The following is a 10,347-nucleotide window of genomic DNA, read 5'->3' on the forward strand; positions in this document are numbered from 1 at the left end:
CTGATGGACTGGGGATATCACTGTCCCTCTAACCATCTAGGTTCGCTACAGGCAGACCTTTTTTTTTAACGTGCGCTACAGGCGGACTCGTAGTAGAGGCAAATTGCTATGGACAACTTCCCGCAAAAAAGAAAAGAAAAGAAATTGCTATGGACACCAGGCTCGTTGGGCGTTGTGCTATCCGTGTGCAGCTGGGTCGCCGTTAATTACGTCCGCATGTCGTTTAGGGTTAGGGAAACAAACTCTGTCTTCTCTGCTCGATCTGAACTCGGAGTCGATCGGGCCTCCGCCGATCGAAACCAACGTTAAATAGCCACCACCCTCCGTCTGTCCATTGATCCAACACGTTCGCTCCGCTCGCAACTCACGAAAACAACTGCAAGCACAGATTGGTATATGCTTCGGTCGCCGCCGTCGCATCCATCGCTCGCTGCGGTCGCCGCCGTCAAGACAGGTCTCCCGTCTCTCTCGAGAACAACGAGACCGCCGCGCACTTTGATCCTGGACGATGAAGCTCGTGGGAAAAAGCCTCGCCCGCGACGGGCCCGGCTCCGTCAAGCTGCTACCGGAGGTGGATGACGACCTGTGGGACGCGTACAACCTCATCGCCGCCGGCGACGCCGTCGAGGCCGTCACGGTCCGGAAGATCACCAAGTCCTGGGGCCGCGACTCGGAGCGCGTCAAGCTGACGCTGGAGATCGCGGTCGAGTCCACGGACTACGACAAGGACGGGTCCGTCCTGCGCGTCCGCGGCAAGAACCTCTCCAAGAACGAGCACGTCCAGATCGGCCAGTACCACACCCTGGAGATCGAGCTGCGGAGGCCCTTCATCCTCCGCAAGGAGGCCTGGGACTGGCCGGCGCTCGACACCATCCGCAAATCCTGCGACGAGACCGCCGCCAACGCCGACCTCGCCGTCCTCCTCATGCAGGAAGGGCTCGCCCACCTCTTCCTCGTCGGGCGGAGCGTCACGGCCACCAGGGCGCGCGTCGAGGTGCCCATCCCAAGGAAGCACGGCTCCGGCGCCGTCGCCGCGTACGACACCGCCCTCAAGGACTTCTTCCAGCGCGTCCTCGCCGCCTTCGTGCAGCACGTCGACTTCGGCCTCGTCCAGTGCGTGGTGATCGCGAGCCCGGGCTTTACCAAGGACCAGTTCCGCGACCACATGCTCCTGGAGGCCGCGCGGCGAGGGGAACTTCGAGCCATCACAGAGCACAAGGCGCGCATTGTGCTCGCGCCCGGGCCCTCAGGTTACCCGCACAGCCTCAAGGACGTCCTGGCCGCCTCGAGCGTCATGTCGCTGATAAAGGACACGAGGGCCGCGCAGGAGGTGCCGGCGCTGCAGGAGTTCTTCGCCATGATCGCCAAGGACTCGACACGGGCTTGCTACGGGCCCAAGCACGTCGAGGTCGCGCATGAACGTCTCGCCATCCAGACCCTCCTGCTGACGGACACTTGGTTCCGCAACCCTGACGTTGCGGCTAGGCGCAAGTGCGTCGATTTGGCCGAATCGGTCAAGAAGATCGGTGGCAACGTGTGCGTCCTTTCTTCCATGCATGTCTCCGGCGATCAGCTGGAGCAGCTCACGGGGATAGCAGCGGTTCTTCGTTTTCCCATGCCTGATTTGGACGACATCGAGATGTGATACGGGCTCTGTTTATTTTTCTTTAGGGTACTTTTACTTGAACTATCGTTTTAGATGTCAACACGAATACACAATTTTGATCACTTATTCCTATTACCAGTCTTGCAAAGTCTCAGTTAATGCTAATATCCGTGAGATCTTTTCCGTTGAGAGCCGTGTAAAATTTTATTTTCAGTATTTTCTTATTCTCTCTCGCATGTAATGTCACCTGATTGAGACTTAATTAAATCTCAAAACCTAGCCACACTCCCCTATTATACCAAGCAAAGTTTATACATTGTGGAGGTGATTTTTTCCTGAAAATAACGATGTCAGCGCTAGGCGCCGGTGCACCGGCCCAAATTTGGGCCGGTCCCATGCCAGCCACCCGATTCAGTAGGGTCAACGCCCGTACACACCGCACGATCTGTTTCTCTTCCTCCCCCGACTCCATCTTCTTGAAGAAAAACTCCAACTGCCATTGACAATCGACATGCCCCGCCTCGAAGCACAACCCCTCGATTCGTCTTGCATGTTGCTGCCCTCGCCACCGGTCGCTGCCCTCACCGCCGGTCGCCGCCCACGCCACCGTCGTCTCCTGTGTTTCTCGTCGGCTACGCCAGTGCAGCAGTGTGTGCCCGTGGTTGTAGCTCCCCGTGGCGACGGCCCAGAGCACCGATGCGACGCCACAACTCCGGTGGCGACGGTCCCCCGGTGGAGGCACCCTCGACGACGAGCTTGCGAACTGTACTCTACTCGGGTTGCCGGAAGTAGCAAAAAGGTCCGTTGGTCGAGCAAAAAAACATGCAGGTTGCAGCAAAAAAAAACTCGTTGGTGTTGCCGCACTCGTCGCTCACCGTAGCAAAAAAGGTTCACCCGTCGCCGTCGTAGCACCGCCATGCCGTCGCCCGCAGCCCACACCATCGTCAGCATGTCGCACCGGTTGAAGCTTTTTTTTGTGCCGGTTGAAGCTTTTTTCGCGCCGGTTGAAACTTTTTCCACGGATTGAAGCTTTTTTTCCACATCGATTGAAGCTTTTTTTCCATGGTTGAAGCTTCCTCCTTCGCCGGTTGAAGCTTTTTCACACACTGGTTGAAGCTTTTTTCTGTCGTTGAAGCTTTTTTTCCACACCCCATGAAGCTTTTTTCCATGAGTTTGAAGCTCTATCCTCTGCCAGTTGAAGCTATTTTACACATTGGTTGAAGCTTTTGCCGCGCCAACAGTTGGTGTCGCCGGTTACAACTCCTGCTTAGCCGGTTCCAGCAAACGCCCTTGCCGGTTGCAGCTCACAAAACTTCATGTGGTCTCGCAGGCCATGGCCACACCGTGCAACATGCAGCCTTCCCGTGAACTAGCTTCATGACACGCGCGAGAAAGCCGAACCTCGCGACCAGACAAGAGGAAAGAGAGGCCTGAGAGGAGGAGAGAGAGGTCAGGGAGGAGGAGAGAGAGGCCTGTGCACGAGGTTAAAGAAACAGAAAGAGAAAGATGTGGGGAAGATGATGAAGGAGATAAGCGGAGCGAAGGGATAAGGTGGGGCGCATGCATTGCTGGGCCGTAGGATCTAACTTGATCCAACGAGCCGCGCACGACCGGTGGAGCATTCGGCCGGCGCGCCGGGTCGAACCGTTTCCCTATTTTTTTTCTCAAAAAGATAAGTGCCACACGTGTGGTATGAAGTAACACCACCCTTTACATTTTTTACACTAAAGTTTTCAGCTGGAGAAAAAAAAATCCCCAAAAGAGCTGTAACTTGTCATCCAAACAGAAAGTTATCATGCTCCACAACTAAAATTGTCATCCTCGGGTAACTAAAGTTGCAATAAAAAAAAGTAAGGGCAATATTGCTTTATGCCATACATGTGACACTTATCAGTGTCCTTTTTCTAGAGAACGAGAGAGTTTTATTGCTCAATAATAGTCATAGGGATACAAGTAGGGTCCGGGGACCTCTATAACCAAATGTGTTTACCCTCATCAAAAGAGGATGAATATGTTACTAAGAACAAGTACAATAAGGCTTAATCAGCAGGCTATAAGGTTTGCCATGTCATTAAAATCACATGAGGAGGAGAGGGAAAAAAAAGAGAGAGTGGAGCGGGCGCTTCGTGAGCAGCCCGGCTAGAGCACAAGCCCCGAGAATGTACAGCCCGCATGCAGCTATGCATGCTAGCGCTAGGACGACGCTTGGATGTTTCCTTCAATCCCGTGTATCCGCTGTATGTATGATTCGTAATTAAATTTGTAATGAATCCAGTAGCTAGTATATAGCTAGCTTAATGTATGCCTTGCCTGTAAGATGAGCGTTTGGTGACATGGATTTGCTTTAGAGCCGGTAGCGGGCGGTGCTATTATCCTTGCTCTAACGCATGCGCATTTGTATTAAACTTTCTCTGTTCGTGGCCGAATTTGACCGAATTGCAAGCATATACGGTGGCTCCTGGCTTTGTAAGATATTAGAGGCTAATGCGCGCTTCGCCGCGCCATTCTTCACTCAGAAAATTAACTTTTTTAAAATCTATAAATTATTGTGATCAGTTGTTTTGTTGTGATTTTATCTGTGTTGTTTTTATGTTTTAATTTTTTATTGGTGGTTTTTTTTTCATATATCATGTTGGGTTGATGTTGGAGTATTTTTTTTTTCAAGAGAAGAGAGGAGTTATTTGATGTGTGGTTGTGAATTCTTTGCACATTTTGGCCTTGGTGTCAGCCCGATGGTGATTGTTTGAGCCTCTTGGGAGTTTTTATTTCACGCTAAATTCATGGAATTGCTATTGTGATGCGCACATGGGTTAGCACACAAAGCTCTTGCTCTCTCGGTTTGGCTCCCTACTCCTCTTGCTTGTTTAGTATTTCTTTTCTCTAACCCCACTGCTAGCTCAGAAAAAATCACCTATATTTTTTATTTTAAAAGGTTAGTTAAATTAAATAATGTTTTTGTGAATAAACAATTAAATAATATTTAAGGAAATTAAAAAATATTATAAATTTTCAAACATAAAGTTTAGAAACATTCATGAATTTAAAATATATTCATGGTTTCAAAAATGTTCGCAAAATAAAAGGTTTAAATGTTTAAAAAATGTTCACAAACTTTAAATGACCGTGGACTTGAAAATATCCTCAAATTTAATCAATATTACTGAATTTGAAGAATTTTAAAATATATTTATCTTTTTTAAAGTACACAAATTTTAATAAGTGCTCATGAATTAAAACATGACAAATTAAAAAATAAAAAGAGAAGAAGAAATAAAACTAAACAACACACACTTACCTTTGGGGCCCTAGTGACCCCACAACCCTCAAAGCACCACAACGCTTTAATTCGAGGGAGCTTAGTATCTCTATAGATTGATGAGGCCCGGTTGGAGGTGTGCACAAAGCTCTCTAGAATTACTAGCATGTGATGGCTCGTCGTTTTGTAAGGTATTGATGGGGCCTGGTTGGAAGTGTGCTTAAAGCTTCCTAGAAACGTGCCTTTGTAAGACATTGATGGGGCCGGTTGAAATCTGCGTAAAGCTCCCTAGAATTGCTAGTATGCGACGGACAGTTTGTATATGTTAGCTTGTTGGTAAAATATGCCATGTCATCAACCAACACCTTAACATACAACATCTCCAATGGGTTGTATATAGTTTGCCCAATAGGACGTGAGATAATAAATAAAGTGATCTCTCATTTTACATTGGAGCTTGTGCAAGGGGTGTTGGTTCATGTACATACAATCCTCCTCTCTTTCCTCATTGGAGTATGTGGCAAAGTCTACCAACAACGGCCATTAAAGATGCCCTTATAAGGCATTGATGGGGCCCTATTGGAAGTGTGCATATATCGTTGCCTGACGAAGATATGTACATGCATGTCACTGTGGCACTAGTATGGGCCGTGTTTCTCTAAACCTATCGACTCACGATAGTGCCACTAGGCAGGAAGAAAAAAAACGCACACGCTTACAAAGAAATCCGCGCACCAACCATTGATCGACAACAAAGAGACAACATGCAAATGTACCGTAGGGATAAGCAGAATAACTACACCACCTCCACTAGTGAGTCGTGACGATGTCAAATACTCCCTCCGTCTAGGTGAGTAAGTCACATTAGAAGCAGCAGCGCGACCTAGGTAGCTTAAGATTGGACGAGGAGCAGCACCACAACTAGAAAAGCTTCCAATCACAACGCTGTTTTAAGCGGAAGCAAAATCAGCATTGATTTGCTAATTATTATGATGCCGTTTGAGCTCTCTCAGGCCACCTACGTGAAAGCATGCAAGACTGGCATCAATTTCTTGCCTAATCAACGTCCAGCTGCATGCAGTAGTACAAAGCTGGGATGAAAACGAGTGTGAAAGTTAATGTATTGCGTCTAAGACTTTTAGAAATACCTAATTTTTATAAGATGACTTACACACCTAAACGAAGGGAGTAAGGGAAAAACATGTCAATCGCCTCCTGAACTGGCTAGGCAAAACCAAAACGAGCCAGCCAATCATAACAGCCCACTAAAAAAGTGCTAGTCCACAAGTGATAAATGACGTAGTGAAGTGTCATTTATCCTATTGTATTATCCAGTGAAGCGATTAGTCTATATCTATACTACTATTAAACAAGCAAACATATTCATCGCTAAGTGCACCCAAACTAGACCACACATAACAAAACAGAAGAATTACAGCCTCCCGATCAGATCACATAATTTTATCTAACGGTCAAGATTACACTAACCCCACATCCAAAACTGCATTTAGCAAATCTTTTTGGCGGATGGAAACTCTGCCAATCCCACGTCTGCAAGAGTAGCAACCAGCGATCCCACACCGCGTAATTAGCGCTAACAACCCGTGTGATGAGAGACCAGAGGCCGTCTGCTCGGAGACCCATGCCCTTGTGCGCTCACGATGGAGAACTTCATGATGCATCGGCCGACGGCTGCTCCGGTCGACGGCCCTACTCCCGAGGGCGCCGTGCGCCGTGTGCCGAGAGGTCAAGGGAGTGGCCCATAGATGTCGTCCTCCTCTGCTTGGTGGCCTCCATGGATGCGCGAGACCAGGTCGCCAGATCCGTCGCTGGCCGACCGAAGGGTCCCCGGAGGACAGCCAGCGGCCGGAGCCTCGCCACCTACCTCCAACAGATGTCGGGCACCCCATTGCTACTAGCACGTCGTCCCCTTCCGAACCAACGTCGCTGTCAGCCTCATGGGTTTCAGAGGAGGTGCCTGTTCTGTTTGGGTGTTTTCCCTGTGTGGTACTGGTTGGGATTCAGAGAAGGTGCGATGTGGGGCATTTTCTCCTATAGGTGAACACTCTGATCCCTTTTTATTGTTGTACCAGGCATGGCGGATTCTGCTCTTGCAGTCGAGTTTTTGCTACCCTTCATTTCCTTTAGCCAGATCAGTGTGGTTCTAAACTTTGTATACACTTTTGGATTTGTGAGAAAAACGAGATGGTGTTCGATTCCTCCCAGCCTGTACACCCGCACACACTTTCAGTAGGTGAGTGTCCTTTCCATTGTACATGTGTGATAATTTGTTATTTGCTGATTAAGATTCAAGTGGCAGTACATTCTTGAATATTGGAGCTTGTGTTAACTGGTGCAGATTAAACCTAAGAAACGCAATTTTCTTTTTGGTTCGGTGTGACAATTTAGTTGTATTATTGATAGCCTGCACATTCATTGAATTATTAAGTTTCAGTTTTGGGTGCATGTCTTCAGTAGAACAATAAACTGATTTTGTGTGCTACGATAAACACTGATTGCTACTTGCTCATGGCGACTATGTGCAGGAAGATGATCCCGGTGTAGGAGGTCCCGATGAGTGAAGTCGGGGTGGAAGAAGGGCATGAAGGACACCTTCCTAAAAGGAATGATCTGATTTTTCCGGTATATAATTATGTATTTTAAAAAATTACTGGGGTGTACTTTTTATATTATCACTGCAATCTTTGAAGTTATATTTATATATACCATTTTATTTGAAAATAAGTTATAAATTAAAATTTCTGAATAGATTGGATGATGTTTCATGTGTCTGAATTGCATTTTAGGTCAAATAAGTCTGCTAGGTGCAGAGGAGCTATGACAGAAGTTGTTCAAAAACCGAATGAACCTTTTCTTCTTTCAGTAATGGAGATTGATCATGTATTAGAATGTGTCAAGTTCTGCAAGTTTGTGTTCTCCTATTGGTAGCTCTATTTCCATCAGGTATCTCACTCTGTTTGTGGTCTTTTTTTTGGGTTCATGAATACAAAATGAGAGTGAAGAGGTGAAGATACTGGCGTGAAGGAACCATGAGATGAGAACATGCTGAGAACAGTTTTATTGATGAACAATTGACCACTGTAATTATATACTAATGCAGCTGTTGCAAGCTTTCTTTTTTATTTAAAATCTTTATTGTGACAACCTCTAAGATTTTCAGCCATCTCTTTATAGGTACTATAGGGAACTAATTTCTAAGTTACTGGTGTTGTCCCTTTTACTTTTCGATTCATACGTTGTTGCTAATTTGGAGTAAGTACAGGAAATCTACTGACTCTGAGGTCTTTATTATGTAGTCCAGATTCTTCATGCTTGCATTTGTCGATGTTTCTCTTCTATTTCCATCATTGAGAAGTTAAGATGTTGTTTTGGACGATATTCTGATGTTGTTAGTTACAGTAGGATATTCTGATATTTGTTGGTCGTTTCCAGGCTAAGGTTCACTAGAAAATATATATTGGAACTACCAGCTATGATGCTAGACGATGATAATGGTTTACTCCTTTTGATGCGAGATGAGCTAATCAGGGTGCTTGATCTACAAGGTTAAGATGCTAGATGATTAAAAAGATTCTGTTGAACATAAAAGCAACCAGAGTTTCTCTCACAACTAGAACAACCACATTACCAAAAATTTATTCAATTCGATTTCAGTTTGTTAGTGATATTATTGTTTGTACTTTTTTTGCCCGGCTGTGATGATTAGCGCCAATTTACGAGTTTTATATTTAATTTTGTGATATTTTTCCCAGTCACCACAAGTTTGGTCTGGCAAATTGACTTTGCTTGTTTTTTGTTCAATCATCTCTTTACCTAATGCAGATTACAGATATATTATGTTTCATCTTCACATTGATTGCCAAGTCGGCTGATGCATATTCTTGTCGGGTCTGGACCAAACTGAATGCATATGTTAAGGTTGATGATACTACAGCGTCTCGATCATTGCCATTCAAGTATGTTTTTAAAGAGGAAAAAGAATCATGCAAAGCCTAAATATGACATGGTTACGGAGGTGTAATGGCCAGCCATGAGTCCGTGGCTGCAATGCGGTATTTCCTTACTGCCAGGGGTGCCCATGGTCACAGATAACTGAAATAACAGTAAGTGACACACTATATGTCTATATACTGTGCTCTCAATTGTGTATGTAAAAGCTAAAAAGTGCTATTCAGCAGAATGATAAGATGTGTTTTGTAGAGACGTGCGTGCACGTGCAAGGCTACTAGTAAAACCAATAGGAAAAGACGCAACGACAAACGAAGAAATGGATCGACCCAAGGCGATGTGGTGGTATTACTCGAAATTCTATACATATGTAGCAACACACACTACCACAAGCTCTGCTAAGATATGGGCCGGCCAATATGCATGAAAACACGTGCCACTCTCCCACCAGTTTTGGGAAGGTTATAGAACCTTCCTTGGACCAGGTTTTCTATTTACGTGCTTTTTATTTTGTTAATTTCTTTCTTTCTTCTTCTTCTTTTCTATTTTCATTTTATATTGTCTTTATTGTATTTTCTGTTTCAAAATTTGGAATATTTATTTAAATTCATGAAATATATATTCCCAGTTAACAAATTTATTTATTTCTTGGAATATTTTTAATTTTGTGAACCATTTTGTATCAGCGAACAATTTTTGAACCAATGAACGTTTTCTTAAATTTTCAAATATTTTATAATCTTTCCAAAAATATTCTGAATCCACAATCATTTTGTAATCGACGGACATTTTTGAAATTTGGGACCAACTCTCAAATTTTGTGAATATTTTTTTGAATTCATAGTTATTTTTCAAATTCATGAAAATTATTTGAAATTCAGACCATCTATAAATTAAAATTATTTAGAAAATTTCATGAACTATTTTTAAATCTAGGTACATTAGTTGAAATTTGGATTGTTATTTTTTATCCAAGAACATTTTCTGAAGGTAGAAACAATGTTTTCAATTCAATATATATTTTCAAATTTGTAAAGAGAAACCGGAATATTTGAAAAAGAAGAAAAAGAAAAAGGAAATAGGGGCACCCAGCCCACACATGGGCTGTCCCAAAAGTGCTGGTGGGGGTGGGGGGGGGGAAGCAGGGATTGGGGATGTGTATGGACAATTTTTTTTTGAAAAGTTTTGAATGAAAATCGGGGTTCGGTGCACCGGTAGCACCATATGGTTGTTCCTACTCCCATGCCTAGGAGTAGGAACAACCGTGTTACAGTACCTTGTAGGTCTACAAAAAGTACTACAAGCAGGGCCCATGACTTATTGGCCCCCGCCCGCGGAAAACGATCTCACGGGCAAGAGATCTCATGGAAGGCTCTACGTCGGCTTCGGCCGCGGCGATGAGCGAGATGGAAGCTATGATGAGGGAGCTAGGCCTCAAAGAAGGCGATCTTGAGGATGTGGTGGTTCAAGATGGTGACACACCAGAGGAAGCTGCACGATGGATGGCGATCGCGTG

At 45.0% G+C, this 10,347-nt stretch overlaps 1 protein-coding gene across 1 annotated transcript; it reads left to right on the forward strand.

The window, feature by feature from the left end:
• Positions 1-508: 508 nt before the first annotated feature.
• LOC119322224 (protein PELOTA 1-like) lies at positions 509-1,660 on the forward strand. Its single transcript, XM_037595724.1, has one exon. The coding sequence runs from the start codon at positions 509-511 to the stop codon at positions 1,643-1,645; it is 1,137 nt and encodes a 378-aa protein (XP_037451621.1). The 3' UTR covers positions 1,646-1,660.
• The last annotated feature ends 8,687 nt before the right edge of the window (positions 1,661-10,347 follow it).

This window comes from Triticum dicoccoides, chromosome 6B (genome assembly GCF_002162155.2).
Source record: "Triticum dicoccoides isolate Atlit2015 ecotype Zavitan chromosome 6B, WEW_v2.0, whole genome shotgun sequence".
Taxonomy (NCBI): domain Eukaryota; kingdom Viridiplantae; phylum Streptophyta; class Magnoliopsida; order Poales; family Poaceae; genus Triticum; species Triticum dicoccoides.